The sequence below is a fragment of the Copadichromis virginalis genome, linkage group LG23, assembly GCF_057382275.1.
Source record: "Copadichromis virginalis isolate Kocher_CV1m ecotype Utaka linkage group LG23, C_Virginalis_male_GT1.1, whole genome shotgun sequence".
Classification (NCBI taxonomy): Eukaryota; Metazoa; Chordata; class Actinopteri; order Cichliformes; family Cichlidae; genus Copadichromis; species Copadichromis virginalis.
In genome coordinates this window covers 46,021,188-46,042,990 of record NC_140639.1, presented here as the reverse complement: position 1 = coordinate 46,042,990, position 21,803 = coordinate 46,021,188, and the positions used below count along the sequence as shown (strand labels likewise).

The window sequence follows — 21,803 nt, the reverse complement described above, 5'->3', positions numbered from 1 at the left end:
CTACTAAGAAACACACGCGGGTGTCCAAGTCTTAAGGGCCTGTGAACAAATGCTGACAAAGATGATTCTGTTAAGAGCCCTATTTATCTTCCCTACAAAGAGACACATTTTGGACTGTCAGGGTACAGTTCTGCAAGACTCAGAGCAGACATATCAAGCAGGCTTTTATGAATTTTGTTGACAATGAGTACACTGCTGGAATAGTTGACAGCTTTCTCACTCAAAACACAACAGGAGATCTTTTATGAGCAGAAACACAACAATCAGTAGATTGTCCGACTTTGTGTCAGCTTAAAAATCTGCAAACTGCTAAAGAAAGGCATCTACAGACACTGATAGTCTATCTAAATACCTGTTAGCTCCTGCATGGAGGCCCGGGACCCTTACTGTGGCTGGGATCATAAACAGAAGCGGTGCACCACCATCGAGGAGAGCTCCAACATGAACCAGTGGACGCAGAACATCACTGAATGCCCTGTAAGACACTGGGTTTGTCTGTTGTATAGATCTTTCCTGTCTCACTTCTACGGTAATAAGAATTTCATCACAAGTTCCCTGTTTGATAATAAAAAACAAAAACTCATTATCACTAGCCTAATATAGCATGCTAATTATCATATGTGATTCTCTAATCCTCTCTGGAGGTGAGGAACCTGACTCAGGATGGTGGTTTTGGTCCGTGGAAGCCTTGGCAGCCTTGTAACCACGATGATGGTGATGGCTCCATCAGCAGCTGTTTGTGTCGGTCGCGCTTTTGCAATGGACCGGTGGCCAGATGTGGAGGGATTGAATGCAAGGGCCCGACGATCCAGGTGGCAAACTGCTCCAGGTATATTTCTTTTCATGCAGACATCCATTATTCCCATACTAATCCTTTGAAATCAATCTTTGAAAAAATGCACTGTTATGTAAGTAAATCTAAAAATAGTCCTTTATGTTCAACTATATTCTAACAACTAATACACTCATAAAAGGAGACAGTTTGCTTAAAAAACACATTCGTTTTAAAACATCAGGCTCAGTCACATCCCTTCTTATGTTCTCTTTCTCAGGAATGGCGGCTGGACTCCCTGGTCATCGTGGGGCCAGTGTAGCAGCAGCTGCGGCATTGGGTTTGAGGTGAGGCAGCGCTCCTGCAATAACCCCGCACCTCGCCACGGCGGTAGAGTCTGTGTCGGCCAGGGACGGGAGGAGAGGTGAGGAGGTTACTTCAGAATTTAGCGATCAGGCCCGATTACTGCATTACAAAGCTCTGTGTGTGAGTGAGTGTGCATTCCTCTTTGTATTTCCAGGCTGTGCAATGAGAAAAAGCCATGCCCACTTCCCATAGTGTGGACTGCGTGGGGACCCTGGGCTCACTGCAGTGCTGACTGTGGTGGGGGGGTCCACTCCAGGACGAGAAGCTGTGAGAACGGAAACAGCTGTCCTGGATGTGCTACGGTATTTTTGCTCTATATGTGAAGAGAAGAGAGTAGGCAAAATAATATCCGAGTTGATTTGCAGACATGAGTGACCTACTTGTCTGTTTTTATTACACAACAAGATTAAGGACGTTTGTTTTCCCCACAAGTACCTCAGATTGTACAGCAGGTACACACAGTCCCCGCTCTTTCTGCTCAGTCTCAGTCTGCTAGACTTGGGGGAAAACATCTGTCTATCTGTCCACATCATAGGCCACTTTATTAGGTATACATTTGAACTCTGAAGCCCTGCCATTTTTTGGAAACACTTGGGAAATCTGAGCCAACCCAGTCTATCTGCTCTGCTATTCTATTTCTAGAAAACTTCTACATTTTTTTTCATTTTGTATTGTCAGAATTATTTATTTATACTTACTAACAATATTTATACTTACTTTTTTGAGGGCAAAAAAAAAAGTCAAAGTTAGCTGTTGTAGAGAAAAACTTTCCGAGCACTACCCAATTAAAGGGCTGGAAGTCCTTCTGCATTAAACTTTAATGTCTGTACCTGGGGAAAACTCACATCTAAAAAGGGTTTTGTTCTTCATTGCATTCAATAAAGCTCAAGTTTATGTCCTATTAAATACAGTAAGTTGCTGCATAATTGAGCCCTCTCCCAGGAAAACTGTAATGTTTGTGTTGTTTGGCAGGATATAATAAGGCAGCAGGCTCTCTCTGCAATCAATTGGGAGATGTAGCTGTGATAGGATAGACAGCAGTAGCTGTAGCCTGCTGGGATTTGCCTTTTCATTAGCTCTAAAGTTGATGAGCTGTTTCCATCCTGTTCTGCAGGAGTACAAAGCCTGTAACCTGGAGGCTTGCCCTGAAGTTCGTCGTAACACCCCCTGGACCCAGTGGATGCCCGTCAATGTAAGCCAAGACGGGTCACGGCAGGAGCAGAGATTCAGGTACACATGCCGGGCACTTCTGCCGGACCCCCAGCAGCTCCAGCTGGGCAGGAAGAAGGTGGAGACCCGTTTCTGCCCCAACGACGGGTCTGGAGCTTGCCAGACTGACTGTGAGTACTGGAAATAAGCTGGGAGATGTGGAAAAGCGAGTTTAACAACTTAAGGAAACTAGAAATGTTGCCATATTTTCTGTTTGTAAGTCACAGCAGATGTGCTTGATTGTAAATGTGCAAACACAGCTGTTGCTGTGATTACCTGCTAGAATGCAGGTGTACCTGGATTCCACAGGGAGGGTAAGCGGGGGTAAATTTTTTAAGGTTTGAATCATTTTTGTGAAGTTTTTCGACTCCATACAGCAGTCGTACACACGCTATCTGCCTAGAGCTGTATCTGTCTGAGCTTTTATCAGCACTGCTGGTGGCATATCTCCCAGTATGCCACGCTAAACACAGCTGGTTTCCTGTCTGTGGACATCAGTCAGCAGATTGATTAAACATCATTGAACTGTTGTGGGGAAGCAGATGTCCTCTTCCTTCATCCCTCAGAGTCATCTAAGCTTTTGTTTTTTTTCTCTTCTCCCTCATAGAATCTGGATTGTATCACCCTTTGGGTATTTACTCCAAAATAAGTAAAGCTGAGGAAGTGGGAAATGTCATTGTTTTTCGCAGCTTGTGTGACTGCTCTCAAGTTGTCATCCTCAGAAAAGAAAATCTTAATGAAATGTTTCTGGTGGCCTCATTTAAAAGCCTCAGGAAGCGCTTCTGATTCATATGTAAATAATTTGCAATTGTGGGTATACCAACTGTATGTGTGTGTCAGCGTACAGGGAAATCTAGCTCATTTTGTGCCTGCATTGTACCTCGCTAATTGTTGTTTCATAACAGGCTGGCTGCTGAGCTTAGCAATAAAACCATACAATAGCGTGTCTCCGATTTGAATTCAGAGAAAATTTCTGACTCGTTCAGCAGATTGTGGCAGATGTTGTGATCGACTTGTATATTTTTTTAGTGTAATTTGTTTCCCTTGTTTGGATTCTAAGATAGAGAACAAAATGTGTTTTATATTTGTTGCCAGCTTTGGTTGAAGACTTAATGAAGACAAGTGTCCGAACTTCATCCCAGCCACAAGGTGCCCGATGGGGATCCTGGGAAACGTGGTCCAGCTGTTCCCAGCAGTGCTCCAGAGGCTTCCGAACTCGGAAACGCAGCTGCTTGACGATAGAAGGGAGGATCAACCCCAGCGCCTGTGTGGGATCGCCGGTGGAGTATCAGGACTGCAACACTCAACCGTGTCCAGGTAACAGAGAGCTTCTAGTGCACTGTACCTCACAGACTGTACATAAATGGTGGACACAACCACAGTGACATTACCAGCTGGACACTGAGGTCCCATTAAGCATTAAGCCTAGAGCTGATGTTGATTGGGTGGTGGATCTGACTGCAGAACTGTGGTCACTGCATGCTCACTGCATGCTCACGTGTTAGCGGCTAACAATCATTAGGTACCCACATCCTAAAGCATGCATACATTGATTTCCTGTCTGTCTTTATTCTAGTGGGGACGATCGTTTACAAGATGAATGTATGTTGTATGTCTCATTTATTGTTGTGTTTCATTAAATAATCAATCATTAAATCATTAATTAATTCAGTATATAAATAATTGAATATTCATTCATTTAATTGAATTTAATAATTCTTTTTTTCCAATTTTAATTTATTAATGGCACATTTGATTTATTATTTAATGATATATTTATTTAATTCGTTTTGGTACTCATGGCCCTCCGCAATAGACCTCTGCACAGTTAGACTTTTTGCTACTATATGAATCTCCCCCTGGTGGCCAGTGGAAAAAAATGCCAATTAAAAACACTTGTGCACTGAGGTCACAGCTACATGAAACTGTTATATACCATCATTAGCTTGCATTACATTGTGTTACATTATTATGGGGTTTTCTTCTAAATCTAGTGAATGGAGCCTGGTCTTGCTGGTCTGCCTGGTCCCAGTGCACGTCCAGCTGTGGAGGCGGGCACTACCAGAGGACTCGGACATGCAGCAGCCCACCCCCTGCCAACGGAGGAGATATCTGCATAGGCCTGCATACTGAAGAGGCCCTTTGTAATATACACGCCTGTGAGGGTATGAAGGGATATGTGAAGCCGCACTATGGAAGGTTTCAGACAAACCAAAGATGTGTAATGGTCACAGATGGATCAGTTGAACATATTACATCACTAGCAGATTTTGTCTGTGTCTAGGTTTGAAGACAAAAGCTTTCTAACTGAAGTGAAGATGAGTAAATTATGGTACAGATATTATCAGCAGTTATAATATGAATTTCTGTGTCTTAGGGGGGGGGATTCACTACAAAGGACTGCAGTTAATCTGATTTGAACATTAATGTTGTGAAGTTAAAGATAAAAGTCAGCTTATAACTTTCTTACAAACAACCCCTTTATCCAAATTTCTAAATTTTTAAAAATTCATTACAATTATTACACCATTAAAAATACTCTCTAGATTCTCTCAGTCTATCTAGATTAAATAACTGCTTCTTCTTTGGCCACTGATGGGAAATCTCCCCCACACAGGCCAATCAATATTTGTGATGAGAAGGAAAACAATGTGGCCGTTGGAGCCTCTCCCAGCATGCGTCGTCTGAAGGTCGGAGAAGGAACGGAAAAACAGTTAATGAAATAGCTCCAAATTTCCCTATCGACGTGAATTTGGATGCGAGCAGCTTCTTGTATATCTTTATTCCCTTGGACTTTGAAAAGAAGAAAAAAAATGCAGAGACACGGGAGGCAAATCGGTGTAATCAACTCCTCGTCCATTTTAGGCTTTTGTTCGCGAAACAAAGCGATCCCGGGAGGCACACAAGGTTGCTGACTGATGATGATGACCATTGCACTGATGCACTGTGGCCAGAACTCGTCAGGCTGCACTCTTGGTGACTTACCACACAGTTCCTCTCCTTGCAGAGGAGGTTGAGTTTGTTGGTGATTGGAAAAATGCTCATTTATTTTCCCGTTTCTCATTTGGACGTTTGTCGTTTTCCCTGATTCCTGTGTTTGCAGGTTGGGGTGAATGGACAGAGTGGGGGGACTGTGACGACGAGGGCCTGCAGCATCGCACCCGCCGCTGCGATGAGAACCAAGAGGCTGAGGTCAGTCTCTGCCAGGGCAACGTCACCCAGTCTAGGCCGTGCCAGCCTCACGAGGTGCCGGGTAAGCGCATGATCGCACATGTAAACAGGACCGCTGCAGACTGTTGCAGATATAAGCTGGAAAAATTAACTTGAATGAAAAGTTTAATCAGGCACGCTAAATGCTGACTTGTTCACTCTGCATTTGGAGAAAATTAAAAAGATGAATTAGCGGAGATGTCAGCAGCGTGCCTACCTCGAGAACAGGGAAGGCTTTGTGAGAAATTGAAATTAACTACTTTTGTCTTGTTTGATCTCTCAGAGCTGCTGTGATTTTCTTTTTTCTTCTTCTCTACATTGATGGCTTTTTTTTTTTTTCATTTCTCTTTCTCTGCAGTCATTTTGCCCGGTCAGGAGGACCAGAGCTGTGGAAGTGAGTGAAAACAACTGATGTCTTTCTGTTCACTCTCCCCCAAATAATTACACATTGTTCCCAGCTTACACACATACACACCTCCTGCGCTCTTCAATTCCCAGCATGAAATATCTGCAGGGTTTCCTGCTTTTCTTCCAGCGTTGCATCCAAACCAAATCAGTATCTCCTCGGTTTAATTGGAGGATGTAGCAACAACTAGCCATTCTTGTAAAAGTTATTGGCTTTCTTCTTCTCCTGATGTGTACCACACAGTTGGTACCATATTGACTTTTGTTTGTGACTTCGGCCCCGCGTGGCACGGGATTGGCCGAAAATGTGGAATCGATATTGGTCCCATTCAGGTAGTGACATGAACTTTGAGTTGCTTTTAGTTCCTCGCTTTCTTTCCCTTCTAACAAAAGCTCAAATTTTTTACACCACCTTCTAGACAGACTATTTTCTATTACAGTGAAAATTTTACCTCAAAAGTGTTGCAAATGCATACGACATGACCCACGAGCACGAGAAATTTCACACTGCCAGCTCTTCACAGATCCACAAATATAAGCTGCGTTCAAGTGGAAGTGGAAAACTAGGAAATATAAATTCTGTATATTTTGAATATCAATATAATCCTGGTCAATGTGTTCTCGAATTTGGAAGGAAGGAAGCTTTTTTGCAAGAGAAAATGATACACAGCTGTTTGATCCTGTGTGGTCAAACAGCTTATTTGCGTCTGGATCAGACGCAAATAAGCTGTGCACACAAATAGTTACACACAAATTGCACACATTCGTAAACTTAGTTTATGCTTGCGGATCATATCGTGTGCATTTGTAACATTTTGAGGCAAACTTCACTTAAAACTTCATCAGTGTTATTTAGTGTCCTCGATTGTTTGTCATCTCAGCCTATCATTACCCATCCCCTTACAAGGCTACATTTCTCACTGGTTTAACAATGGCTCTGTTTCTGTGCTCTTCCTTCCCCGCCTCCCTGTGTACAGCCTTTACCTTGTTCCAGCTGGCAGCTGTGGGCTTAGCCAGTTTCTTTGCAGCAGCCCTCCTGTCAGCTCTGGCCTTCACATACTGTCACCACCTGAACCGACCATCGGCAGAGTCAGCGGTAATCCACCCGAGCACACCAAACCACCTCACTTACAACAAGCAGGGCAACGCCACGCCAAAGAATGAGAAGTACATCCCCATGGAGTTCAAGGTGGGCTTGTAATTACTTTAAATACATTTCTAAATGGTTGATAGACTCTAAAGGTTTTTAAGTGAGGATTTTTATAAAACACGGTTTGCCATTTTGTAGATGCTGAACAAGAACAACATTCATGTCAACGATGAGACATGCAACCATTTCCCCTCTCCGGTGCCCTCAGGCAATATGTTTGCCACCACCTACTACCCTTCCAGTTTGAGCAAGTACGACTTCCATCCAGACTCGCCCTGCAGGACCTACATGCACAGCTGAGAGAGGCCGGGCTTCAGCCAACAAACTCATCCACCACAATGTGCTCATCATTCAGAAATCAGAGCAAAGTCTTAAATAGTCTTAAGGTAAATACCAAAATGATTTCTATTAGAGTTATTCATGAAATACCCAAATATTTGGCCATGCAAGTCATTTTGGTTTTGGACTATTTCTTTGCTTTAAAGCAGTTCCAGCTGTGTGTCACAACTCAATATCATTTTTGACCACAGCGCTGAGATTATAAAGATTTCGAGTATAAATCACTCAGATGTAAAATTCCTGTTTAAAAAATCTGACCCGTCTGCGCACCATCTCCCTGCACGATTTGTCATTTTACCCTAACAAGAATAAATGTCTGCCAGCCCAAAAACCCCGCAGTCAGTCAACGTGGACTGTGTGGTGCTGTAACTAGGGAAGATTGAATTTATTAATCCCAGATTTGGGGACTAATAATCTTCAAAATAAGGTCAATTGTGTAAATATAAAGGAAGAAGCAAAACAAAGGTGATCCCAAATTACAGTTCACATATAAAGAAGCGCTACTGAGAGCACATCGTGAGTGTCTTTTTAGTTTTCCGCATCTATAGGAAGTTCTTTAAATTCTTATATTTTGACGGTACTTTCAGTATCCCACAAAAGCCGGCAGCCTTTTCGTTTCCTCCCTTTCTTCACCATGTAGCTGCCTGTTTTCTTAGAGCCAGAATGAGAGGTGACTGGTTTACTGATTGCAGAGACTATGAGCCAGTAACCAAGAACGAGCTGTGGGTGGTCCGATCGATCCGGCCCTTGTTTCAGATGTTGTGCGTGCATCTGTTCGTGAGCCACAGTGCATCAACTTTTACCTCCCAGAGGAGGACTTGTTTTGTTTTGTTTTTTAAGGCTCGTTTGTTCTCTGATGAAACCACCATCTACAGGGATCCCCCCCGTCTACTCACTTCACCCTCCCTGAAGTGCCCTGGTCATGCTCAGGGTGCCAGAAAGCAGAACCCAAACCTCCAGGGCTTGAACTCCGCTGACATTGTGTGTAACTGGATCCACTGGACTCTTTTGCAAAGACTGATTTCCATGATAAAAAAACAGATCCATGAAATGATGGGTATTAAGGAACATCTCCACTCTGAATAAAGCTAAGAAATAAACAGACTCGCAGCTTATTCGCTTTAATTTTCATACTTAGCTGGCAAAACGATGGACAGCAATCCTGAAGAGGACATTTTTGACACGCTTGACTTCGTACTGTACATTGGTAAAAAAAAAGAAAAGAAGAAAATGCATGTTTGCCAACTTTTCTATCAGCAGAATGAACAAATTATTTTAGGGGTGTTCACAGATTCATGCTGATTCAGCTATGGAAAAATATGGGGGCGTACCGCCCCGATTTTACAAGGCTACTGTTCAAAAATCACCAAAAACAATACAGCTGTTCATGTATATTTCAACAGAATGTGAATAATTCATTATCAGTGTTAGACTTTTCAAATGAATATTAATTTCATGCAACAAAATGTAACTTTTTTGTGATTAACTTGCTTATGGTGGCTACAATTTTTGTTTTTATTTAATAGCACATACTGAAGTGACTGGGAAACAACTGCTGCCCCCAAAAAATACAAAAATGTTTTGGTTTATGTTTTGGTTCTGCACAAATTTAAAATGTAAAACTTTAAGATGATAAAATGTGCTTAAACGTTGGTGTTTTCCATTGAGGAAGACAACGTAGAAAATAACTGGTTTCTCCCTGCACGTCTCTTAATTCAAAATTGATCAAATTTTGAAGCTGCTGAAGTTCAAACTGAGCAACAGAATGATGAAGAACGATGAAGACAACAGTAACTCAAACCAAGTACGCAGATGAGCATAGGCTACAGCAGCAGAATACCACACTGGATGTCAGTCCTGTCAGCTAAGAACAGAAAACTGAGGCTACAATTAACACAAGCTCACCAAAATTGGGTAATAGATGGGAAAAATGTTGCCTGATCTGACAAATCTCAATTTGTATTGTAACATTCAGACGGCAGGGTCAGAATTTACCTTTAATCAAACCTCAGCAGGTAGCAGAATTGTGTGGGGAACATTTTTTTAATATAGTCTTTTGCTTAAACTCCGCCTGAGTAATGTTGCTGACCATGTTCATCCCTTCATCGCTACACTGTACCCATCAATCTCTGAAGAATGCTTCCAGCTCCTTTGTGAGTCTATGCCACAAGGAATTATGACAGTTATGAAGGCAAAAGGGAGTCAAAGTTATTACTAGTAAGGTGTATCTAATGAAGTGGCCGGTGAGTGTAACTTAAGTTTCGTCTCGTGATGGCGTGTCTCATTACTTGGACAACATTGCACACACTTGTATAAATGTGTTTTTCAGCTATTTGTTGCTTATTTCTTCAAATGGTGGGTAATTTTTCTTACAATGTGCCATTTTTTACATAATATAAAATATAATGTAATACATTTCCTGGGGAAATTATTAGGTAAATAAATAGGGGCATCTTTGGCACGGTTACTCGGTTAATTTTCCACTGTTAGGAACATGGAAACAAAATCGTTGCTTTTAGCTGAAAAAGCTGTTAATGTAACTGGATTGGAGGTGCACTGGTTGATCACTGGCTCTAGTTTCCTGATGATTTGTGCCAGATTCTGTTTTGATTTGCCGAAAAAGCCCAACCTCAAACTCTACTGCTGAAAATTTCCCACATAAAAGTCACTGTGAGAGGAAATTGAAAAATGTGTTGGCTTCTAGTAATACCAAAAACACTTTGCACCCTTAACCTCTAAATCATAACAAATTTGAACCGAATTGTATATTTTTATTTTAAAACAAATAAACTTTACAATAAAGTAAAGTGATTTTTTTTGGTGTTAAATCCAAGCCCTGTGTTGTTAATGATAAAACGTATATTGCATATTTTGTGTCTCTAATTTGTAAATACCAAGAAGTGAATGCACCAGTTTCTCAGCATTTTTACACAGCATGAAACAAAAAGCCCCGATAGTACAATATGTGTGTTTATATACATGTAACTGCATGTACTGACATTCTTTCATGAATATACAGTCCATGTTTGTGTAAAGTGTACAAATGTTTGAATGTATTTAACCAAGAAAGTGGAAATGTCTTTTTAAAAACGGTGTTCCTACCCTGTCTGCGGCAGAGAAAGTGAGTTTTGTATTTAAAGGCCACTTTGGTGTCAAATCTGATTCACACTGGACACAATTTATCCTCATATTTTAAGAAAAATCCCCAAAATGGATTTGTTTTGCTCCCAAAAACGCTTGTGTTAAATATGATTGATGTGACTTAACACTGCCTTTTGGACACTGTGAACTTTTGCTACTCTATATTTTTCTATAATGTACACTGAAAAAAACAATGAAGATGACAAAAATACATTTTGGTGCCAATAGTTTGATTGTCATTGCTTTTTTTCCCCTCACATCACCAGCAGGTAAAAATTGAATAACAGTACTGCTATATGGTGACGACCACACCATTTATTGAAAAATATATCAAATAAGTGCAAAAAATCTTTCAAATTCATGATGAAATCTGCTCGTTTTGGACTACAAATGTCTTCTTTTAAAACGGAGACAATGGATTTTAGGATTTTTAAGGATGAGGAAGTAAAAATTGCAAATGCCTAGTACGCCTTGCAGACAACAAGATCAGGAATGTGCAGTTTTAAGACTCTTTATGCCGTTCTATTCAGTTCAAAAAGATCAAATGAACTATTTTATTCAATCGATCTTTCTGATTGATTTAATATCTTGGATGTCTCTACACCACTCTACAGTATGCTGACTTTACAGCTATCTGCAAATAGACTAAAGACTGAGCTGATACAGCAAAGTTGAATAGAGCACAAGGCAACATAGGCTGGAGCTTTAAGTTTAGAGGTTAGAGGATGTGCTGAATGCCCAACAGATCAGGAGAAATATGATGCCCACACTAGCCTTGCTTCCAGGCAGTTGTACCCGAGGATACGAGGTCAAACTGGAGAAACTGACCATGATGATGACATATTTTGCAATTTTAAATCACAGATATTGGAATTTGGGGGGGGGGGGGAAAACTGCACAAAGGATTTAACTGTAATAAGATTTATTTTGTGTATTAAACCAAAATCAATATTTCCAGCTGAGGTGAGGAGAACCACTGAAATGTCAGCACTTTGGTTTCTAAAAATGATTGTTTCTTCAGCTGTGAATGTTATTAGGAAAAATGCTGCTGTCAGAGTGCCAGGCCAAACGCTGAGAAAGCAGAACCAGGCAGTCTCTATGTGTCCCGCTGTATTAGACCCTCTGAAGTGGTTGATTTTGGTAAATTTTGGTACCTAAAAAGAGTCATGCACCCCCGCCCACCCCCTCACACTTTACCTCATTTATAGGGACAAACTGGGGCCACAGCCCTGCACAGTTAGAGGTAAGACTAAGTGATGAGCAAGCACAGCTACTTTGTTTTCTTTCTGATGTCACACAAAATCACTCCAACTCCAAGCATGGGCTTGAGCAAATAAATATAAGCTTAAATAAGAGAGGACAGTCATGAAAACAGTGTGACATCACTATCCAGCCCCCAAAATAGACTAGAAATAAAACAAATGGGCTCAAAGGCATAAAAATAATTGCTGATATAGCTTTTCTGTGCACTCAGGTGTTATTCCCTGCAAGTCGTTTGACTGCAAAAGGTCACAAGGTGTTCTTCTTTTAGCGACTTCACTGCCTCCACTTCCCTCATGTCTTTAATATTTGACGTTGTTTGAGAGCAGACGAGCTTACAGGTAAGTCAAAATGGCAACTTTACCATTTTTTTTTTCTTTTCTTTTTTTTTACTTCTAACTTTTTTTTCTTTTTTTTTTTTGGCCTGTCCCGTTTGGCTCTTTTGCCATCAGAATTGTTGTCTAAAGGCAAAGAAAGATGCCCAACGGATTTACTTTACCAAACTGACCATCCCAGCCTTGCCGTAATGGTCCATTTGATTCACCTTTTATTGTTTATTTTATTTTCACTTACTGAATACGGGACAGACTTGACTGGGGGAAAGAAGGGGAGAAAGAAAGAGGGAAAGAGAAACAGCTGAGAAGAGGGACGGGGGAGAAGGGCAAAAAACAAAAACCAACAGAACGGGCAGAGAAAAAAAATGCATATATCAATCACCTGGATCACCTGCTGAGAAAGAAAAAAGAAAGCAAGCAGAAGAGAACAAAAGTAATAGAATAAACAACATCACAATGATATATGGGAATATGACAGTAAATACTAAATGTTAAACATTATTGTGCAGCACATAAGATCAACAGAACACAGTGTGCTTTGAGGTAGGAGCCAAAAAGGGTGTAGTTTGTGGGTGTGATCACCCGTGTGTACACCTGTGAGCATGGACGCGCTTGTTTTTTGTTTTTTTAAAAGGTTCCTTCATGTAATAATCTGCTAGAGGGTGTGGGGGGGCCACAGCCCCGTCCTCCAGGGCGTGAAGCAGGTGTGGAGGAGATCAAAACTCCAGACATCCAGAGGCCCCCAGAACACAAGAGACCAAGGAAGACCAACAGAGGGGCAGCTGCGCCACTGTCCCAGAAAGAGCTGAGGAGAGTCCCAGATGAGGGCTCACTCAGCAGCCGTGGAGCAGAAGCCAGGGGGAGTTGCAGTGACGCGCCCGTGAGCTCCGCCGGCAGCCAGCTGCGCCTGAGTGACCGAGCCCCAGGCCGAGAGGCCGGGGGCACCCCACCTCCGAAGTGGCCCGAGCGAGCCCCAGGCTCCAGGCCCCGATAAGCGGCCGCCAAGGAGTGAGCCGGTGTGTACCTGGACGCCCATCCCCGGACACAAAGAACCACCAACGCACCGATGTCTGAGGGGGTCCGCCACTGGCAGGGGAAGTGGTGGTAGGGGGAGATAGGCCTCCAAACCTTGGAGGGCCTGAGATGTCCCCAGAGAGGTGGCGCCTGACACCCAACCTGACATATAGACACAGACATACAGGCACACACAGACACAAACATCCATTCCCACCCTCATGCTCTCATATGCACTTACTCCACACTCAACCAACGTGGAGACAGACATAAAGATCACACTCCCCAAGCGTACTCTACAAACCGGGTCTAGGTGCCCCCGCCCCTGGAGGGGGGAACTGCACCCAGACCCAGGTGGTGTTACCCTTTTCCCTGCGGTGGGGGGAGGCAGACCGCCCCGACTCCGCAGCAGCAGGAAGGCTCCACACTCCAGACCGCAGTCGGACGGCCAACTCCTCCTCCTAGTCCTAGCCCCCCTGCTCCAGCAGGTCGCAGAGAACGGGGGTGAGAGAAGACTCCAAACCTCCCTCCACCCGCTCATTGTAATGTTGATGCATGTGTGTTCTAAGGTGCATTTAAAACCCAGGAGGGCATGGAGCTACCTGCCAGAGAGCAGCAGGTAAGCGCATGGTCCCTCCTGCTAGCCCTCAATGTCTACGTGTATTTAAAATTGAGAGGTGGGCAACGATGCCAGGGGTGGGGTGTACACCCTGATGGTACTTTGGACTCCGTGTATCGTGCCCACCCCCAAGATCCTATATGTATGTGTAATGAGAGTGTGAGTAATGTGAATGTCTAAGTTGTGGGATAAAATTGAGGCAGAGGCAGCCAGAAGGGGACAGGGGGGGGGTAGCCTCCTCTGCACCCTGGTGACATACCCCTACTCCAAGGCCCTGCATGTGTGGGTGGTTGTGGTGGAGCGGGAAGAGGGAGGCAGCTGGAGATGGGGAGGGAAGGAAGGGAGGGGCAAGTGACCCCTCCCTGGGGCCAGCTCCCCCGCTGACCCCAGTAGGCACTCCCATACTCCGCGACCCGCCAGGGAAAGGGGGCCCAGGCCCATCCAGACCGGGCCCAGTGCAGCAGCGCCGCCCGGCCCCACAGAGCCCGGGACAGTCCACCCAACCCCACCACAGAGAAAACTGCACCCACCCCACCATCCACTCATCTTCCAGACTACATAAGACAATAAACACCCAGGCTGAGATCTTCCTCCACCTCTCCTGTATCTCCCCTTCCTGCAGAGGGAGCTCCTGAGGAGAGGAAAGCTCCTGCAAGATGTGACAATCTCCCCCACCAGTTGAAGAGCCCCCCAGGTGGCTCGACGCACCGGCGGCACCCTGCTCCAGGGCTGGGCCCCCATGCACCCACCCGCCCACAACCCCGGCAACACACCAACCAGGACCCAAGCCCCCGAGGCCCGGTCCGGGTCCCAGCCCAGAGACGGAGCGCCCCCAGAACCTCACGCCCATCCCGGACCCACCCAGGGGCAGCCAGGCTACCAGGTCAGTAACCCACGTCCGTCAGCACAGACCCTCCCCTAGCCCCGCTGCACGCAGCCGCGAGGAAACAGTCACCGGAGAGCCAACAGAGCCCCTAACCGGACATGACCGCTACCCCGGGTTGAGCCCCCCAAGGAAGATGCCTCCGGGGAACCCCCCGACGCCCTAAGCCTGTCCCTACCCCCACACCAATCACAACAGTGAAGGCGGGACCAAACTATGACCCCCCACCCCTACTAGGTGATGGAGCTGATCAAAGGAGCCCAGAGCAATTGATCTGATGTGGTGGCAGAGGCTGTATCAAGACTAATGTAATCTAATAGATAATTTCTATATTGGTTAGAATTAAGATTATTTTTATTTTTCCAGTTCATGAGGACAGTTTTCTTGGCTATGCATAGGGCAGTGAAAACCATATGGGCGATATTCTTTTCTGAAGTGACATTATCTAAGCTGCCCAACAAACACACTAAGGGGGATGAAAACAGTGTGACATCACTATCCAGCCCCCAAAATAGACTAGAAATAAAACAAATGGGCTCAAAGGCATAAAAATAATTGCTGATATAGCTTTTCTGTGCACTCAGGTGTTATTCCCTGCAAGTCGTTTGACTGCAAAAGGTCACAAGGTGTTCTTCTTTTAGCGACTTCACTGCCTCCACTTCCCTCATGTCTTTAATATTTGACGTTGTTTGAGAGCAGACGAGCTTACAGGTAAGTCAAAATGGCAACTTTACCATTTTGTATACCGGGGTGAATATGTTTCTATCTTTGCAGGTCAACAGAGTATAACTGATAAATAATACAAACAGCAGGAGCAGGTGGAGAAGGGAGGGAAGGTGCAGGTGCCAGCAAAGCTGAAAACATTATCTGCACTATATCCTCCGTTTGTTTACTTACTCACGTTACTAATCTGTTAAAGAAGCAGACTTTTACTTTGAAATCTTTTTAGAATGAGCAATTTGAAATCATCTAAGCTTTTGACTAAAGCTTTGATTAAATATCTGGCACCAGTATATTCACAGTGCAACTTAACCGGCTCTACAGTTTTGGGCATGTTACTGGACTAATCAAGCATAACGTTTCATCACTGAAAGTAATTCTTCTGTTCATGAATGCAAGTAAATGACTGTAATTTGGCAAGTAAATTAAAAAAAAAAAAAAAAATAATAATAATATGCTTTACCTTTTTCTTAAAACAGTAGATTTGTAAATTCATGGATAACAATTAATAAATTTTAGCCTTTGGTAATTAACCAGTAACTACCAGCACTGTTACTCTGACTGTTAATAACTTCAGTGACATAATTTCATTTAATGTGGTAAATTGGTGGCATTACCCATTACAGTACTGGATAACACTGTATAATAATGTCACATTATTAAGCATTAGCAGGTGCTTAATTTATCATTTATATGTTATTACGCCTCCAGTGTGTTTCATTTATAAATACAGATATGTTTATAAATATATCTGTATTTACAAATGGCATACTAAGGAGGAGTAATGATATATAAATGATGAGCACTTTATAATACCTTAATAATGCTTAATAGTGTGACATTGTTATCTACCTAGCACTTCTGTAAATAGTACTATTATTACTACCTTTACTTCGAGCACTTGAACGTTATTTTTTATGGCATACTTTTGCTGTAAATGTACACAGGCAGACAGTGTGAAATGTACTTGGCATCCTTTGGTACTCATGTGAACAATTAGAATATGCAATGTCAAAAAAAGTAGCGCTAACTCAATAAACAGGATGCACAACACTCTGCATGCCTTCATAATGGTGATTTATGCAGAATGTGGTCTTGGGATAGTCACTGCTGAAGAGCTCTTGATTAGTGACAAATTTCAAAAGCTAAAATTTCAAAGCTGCAGTCAGGTCTGTTGCTTGCCCACCGCTGATTTACCGCGGCCTTTGTGGGATTATTGCTTCTGTAAGATAAAAGGCGCTGCAAGGCCGAGTTCTTAGAAATCCTGCTTTCTGTGACTGAGGCTGTAATCCTGTTTGTGCTTCCCACTGTAAGAGCAGTGCTGCTGGATCATGGCAGTAACAGCTATGTCTGCTGTTGGAGAAGCCACACCTTCCTGCCCCAAAGTACATGACACATGATTAAAAGTGTGGAAGGAAAAATCTTTAAAACACGTAATACGCAACGATGTTTTCTACATGTGCGTGCTTTTTGTGCACATTAAATAAATTCATGGTGTTTCTATGCTTGCCAGGATAAACACCTGCCTGTTTGAATACATACATGCACTTACATATGCTGTTTTTATTAAATATATTAAATCATTTAATAACTATTTACAAAAGGCACCAACCGCTGATTAGCTCACATTTTTAACTATAATGGGGCAGGGATAGCTCAGTAGGTAAAGTGGTCGCCCCATGATCGGAAGGTCGGCGGTTCGAATCCACTTAACAGCTACCCTGAGGTACCCCTGAGCAAGGTACCGTCCCTACACACTGCTCCCCGGGCGCCTGCTTAGTGGGCTGCCCACTGCTTCACTGAGTGAATGGGTCAAATGCAGAGAAAAACAAGTAATTTCCCCATGGGGATCAATAAAGTATCCATTAATAAAAGACCAGCGTCTACCCATCAAGTCTCAAATGCTTTACTTCACACACATCACTGCCCCGAATAGATGGCACTCCAGTGTTTGTTGTTCACAGTCCAGTGAGCAGTTCTGCTCTGCTGTCTGAGAGTTTAATCTGCTGCTAACAAAACGCCGGGTCACCAAAATAGTCAACCCTCACGCAGCATATTAATTTATTTATTCATGTGAATTTCTGTTTCCACCCCTTCCCATTTAGGAGCAGGAAAAGAAGAGTGTAGAGTCCATAAATATTTCACAGTACAAAGAAGATGAACTGCGCTCACTAGTCACTTTATTAGGTACAGCTGTTTGTCTAATCAGTCTCTTTACACAATCTCACCAAAACTGAACAATAAAGACTCGAAAAAAGTTCAGTAAACAATGTGAAAGCAACTTTTCTTGGAACATTTTGGGTCCTTTAGGGCCCTTTAATACCAAATGATAATGATTTAAACCTACCTGAGTATTGTTACTAACCATGTTTGTCACTTCATGATCACAGTGTACTCATTTTCTGATGGCTTCCAGCAGGATAACACATCATCATAAGCTCAATAATCGTGGTCATGTTTCTTAAACTAACCACGATCTCAGTCTAATAAAGCATCTTTGGGATGTGCTGCAACAGGAGATTTGCATGATGGATGTGCAGCCAACAAATCTCCAGCAACTGTGTGACAGTATCACGTCGACATGGACCAAAATCTCGGAGAAATGTTTCCAGCACCCTGTTGAATCAATAATGTGAAGAATTAAGGTAGTTCTGAATGCAACAGGGGCCCAACCCAGTACTGAGAAGGTGTAACTAATAAAGTAGCTGTGCAGTATTTATTCACAAAGGTGTTGTCACTCACTGTTTGCACCTAGTTGGTCCCTGATTTAATAACTTTGAAGGGTTTTTTTGTTGCCAGATATCATTTCTTGTTTGCTCATTTAGTTAATAAGCAGCAGACCCTAACCCATAGTTTCAGTCACAGACATATGCAAGCAGTTTAATAATTTAAAGTGTGAAATCCACCTTTGACATTTACTCATGGAGCTTTTTCCCAATCTTACATAAATACATTAAAATGTAACCACGATTGAGTCTCTGTAAGAGAGCTGGTTGTCTTTACATCCCATAATACAATCCATATTATCCCAACTTGAAGCAAAAACAACTTAATCTGTCCACTTTAAAGCCAGTTAATCTGCTATGTTCACTTGTTTGAAGGTTTCTCTGATCAAAGTGCCTCAGAACATAAATCAGTGTATCAAAGTATTTTTTGTTTTTTTCAATATATGAAAAAAAAGTGCCACGCACTGACACACAGAGGAACATTAGCAATACCTTTATTTTTTTGTTTTTGCCCTACGGGACACTATACATCACATGCTTCCTCTGCAGAAGCCAAAAATAAAGTTTCTGCTTAGATTTTGTTATCCTTGCCAGCGGACCGTTATGTTTTCATCCAGGCTTCATGCGATGCACGCCTGCAGATACAAGAGATCGCGTGAGAGAAGAGATGGCTGTAAAAGCACAGTGACTAAGATATTCTCAGGCTATACAATAACTGTGTTATTGTATAGCCTGAGAATATCTTACTCACCTGGTCAATAATTGACCAGGTGAGTGCAGAGGCATTCAGGTACCTTGGAGGAAAAAAAACAAACAACAGATAAGAACCACTCAGTGTCTCAGAGGGCTGACTAATGGAGGAGCTGGCTTGCGCTATAACATGTTCTTTGTTAAAGCTGAAGCTTCTCTGCAGATACAAGTAAAACATACTGCATGCATCTGTTGTGACATTTTGCTAGAAAATTATTTTAAATGATCTAATAACAACATAAACTCAATTATCTTATGAAAAAAGAAAATGTTGCAGATCTACTCTCAAAATTTTACAGCCAAAAAGCGTTTGGCACAATTCTCAGTTGGAAAACTGTGATCTTTATTTGCAGTTAGACAAACTGAACCAAGAGCTCTTCTAGTAAATTAAAATGTGTTTTTGCAGTTTCAGATGCAGGACAGTCCATCAAATTGATTGTGACCACTTCATTGACTTAAAACTGATGTGTGCTGTAATTTACTGACTCACCGTGAAGTTATAGAACCACACGGATTTCTCCCAAAGATCGGGTTATGTGACAGATAGTAATATTACTGCTTTTGACCAATCAGCAGTGGCTTGAACAATGTCAAACTTCTGTGTTATTCCAGAATTCCAGTTTTTCCACATCACCTGCTCCCACACTTGTGCTCATAACATCAAAACTAATCATGGTAAATTGAGACCAATGCAGTGTGTTCGATAGTTGTTCTAAATGTTGTTGTTTCTCTTGGATATTTAGGCATTAGTGAAATTTGTGGCACAAAAATGGTGGCATGATATTTGATCATACACCCTGTTCATGTAAAACTAGCACAAATGATGCTAAGCATCAGCATTTAAGACACTGTGAGTACCAGTGAAATAACTTAAATCTTTAAAAAAAAAAAAGTATAAATGATCAGGATTTTGATTGCAAAAGCTGCCACACAGGACAGGCTAGAAAGAAAGAAAGAAAGAAAGAAAGAAAGAAAGAAAGAAAGAAAGAAAGAAAGAAAGAAAGAAAGAAAGAAAGAAAGAAAGACATTCAAAGAGAGTGACACAGTCTGGAAGCCTGGAATAGGTAGGAAACAAACGATTTCAAGGACTGGAAAGAAAACTGGTGAGAGATGTGTCTAAAGACAGAACAAGTGTCAGGACACCAGCGAATGACTTAGCAAAGTTGGGAATTATAGTCTTGAAGAAATAAAAAAAAATCACTAGAACCCTGTACAGGAGTGGACTGCGAGGTTTCAGACCAAGAAAAACCTTCAAGCCAGATTGAAGTATGCAAAGATATACAACAAGGAGAAAGAGAATGGGCTGAGATTGCTCTGAGACAACACATTACACAGCTAACCGTTAGCATCAGGGGGGTTAATAATAATTTTGATCCTGGTAGTTTTTGATTTTTGTGAAATTATTTTGTTTCTGTGTGCAAATTAAAATAATATAAGCATCCAAAATATAACAGGAATGTCTGGAAAAGCTCTGCTCTAATTAACAGCACTTTGTAAATACTTAAAGAAATTACATTTTTATTGGGGCCTAGTGCTTTGTCTGTACATCTGTGGTGTATACAGTAAAAGAAATGTCATTTCATGTACCCGATGCACTAACTCAAAGGGACAGTGGTGAAAACATACTTCAGTTGTGCCCCTGAACCTACTGGTGGGTCCAATAAACAGTGTTCGGTCCTTGTTACGGTCCCTTTGATTATACTGCCATCTGCTGAGCAAAACGTGAAACAACATGAAAGTGGGGTTTGCAGAGAATATGAATAGTTGGTATTAGCTCAACATTAATATGTCGATAACATACACAGTTCCTTTCTAAGTTCTCACAATCCCAAGTCTTTCTTGGGACTGAATAAAAACCCCTACTAACCTGATTTATTTGTTCAGATTTTTCCTGAAGGCTAGTCCACGTTTCTGCATAGGTGTACTGTCTGCGAGTCTATATTTGGGGAGGGTAAATCGCCCCCTATAAGCATACATGCCACATATCACTGATGCCTGCTTACAGTACAGGCAGGTATCAGTTTGGTGATGCAGAAATGAAACAAAGAAATGGAAACTTACCTGTTTTCTTGTTACATAAAAATGATTTTAATAAGCCAAACGCTTGTTGGAAGAGCTGATGAGACAACAAACGAACTCATCACTGGAGGGAAATAAAAAGAATCTCTTGGCAACCGTTTAGTATAATGAGAACTGCAGAAGCTGAAACAGCCAAGAGCTAGATCCAAAGCTAAAGGTAATCATGACGGACAGCAGAAAAGAAAGACACTGTTATATGTAGAATTATTATTGGGGTTATTAATTTTATGACAGGGGTGCACCTAAATTAGACATAACAATAGCTTCATCAACCCCACACACACACACACACGGGAACACAATATATATATATAAAGGTCCCTCAGTTTAAGTGTCAGAGAAATTTTTTTTTACTTTTTTATTTTAAAGGTTCACAAGACTTAACGTTTGAAGTGTGCCGAGAAGAAGAAATCTTTCTGTTTTTGTAGAGGTGTAGCCTCTAGTAAATTAGCAGTGCATATGAAGCTCATTTACTCTCAGTGGTTTTTAAATTGTTTTAAATTTTGTTTACTATTTTGAACACACATGAATACACGTGAAAACAAGATAAAACAAGACAAAATAGGATGTTATATGTATTCTTCATTATCACACTTCAGCAACAGCAGTGGGTTTTTTTTTAATAAACTGCCGAATAAATGTGTCAGGGGCTGTTAGGGCTTTGAGCTTAAATTAGCTCCCTGTTATGTTTAAAATAGTCACCTGAGGCGTTTTAAATGGTAACACCCCCCACCACCCCCTCCTCTGCTTCTAAAATAGTTCCGTCCATCATCAGGGCGCATCTGGTTTTGAGTGGCTCGAGTAGCTGCAGTGTGTCTGATTTAG

General features: G+C 42.1%; 1 protein-coding gene across 2 annotated transcripts in view; it reads left to right on the top strand.

Annotated features, from left to right (window-relative positions):
- The window catches only part of LOC146681769 (semaphorin-5B-like), a 43,250-nt gene extending 32,431 nt beyond the window's left edge, over nt 1–10,819 (top strand). For both annotated transcript variants that reach the window (XM_085448094.1, XM_085448095.1), the window contains 11 exons: nt 360–477; nt 645–829; nt 1,053–1,196; nt 1,293–1,440; nt 2,253–2,478; nt 3,443–3,664; nt 4,342–4,512; nt 5,451–5,600; nt 5,916–5,951; nt 6,940–7,151; nt 7,251–10,819. In XM_085448094.1, the coding sequence (XP_085304220.1) occupies nt 360–477; nt 645–829; nt 1,053–1,196; nt 1,293–1,440; nt 2,253–2,478; nt 3,443–3,664; nt 4,342–4,512; nt 5,451–5,600; nt 5,916–5,951; nt 6,940–7,151; nt 7,251–7,412 (1,774 nt within the window). In that variant the 3' untranslated portion in view covers nt 7,413–10,819. The remainder of the gene's footprint in view (nt 1–359; nt 478–644; nt 830–1,052; nt 1,197–1,292; nt 1,441–2,252; nt 2,479–3,442; nt 3,665–4,341; nt 4,513–5,450; nt 5,601–5,915; nt 5,952–6,939; nt 7,152–7,250) is intronic.
- Nucleotides 10,820–21,803: the final 10,984 nt, after the last annotated feature.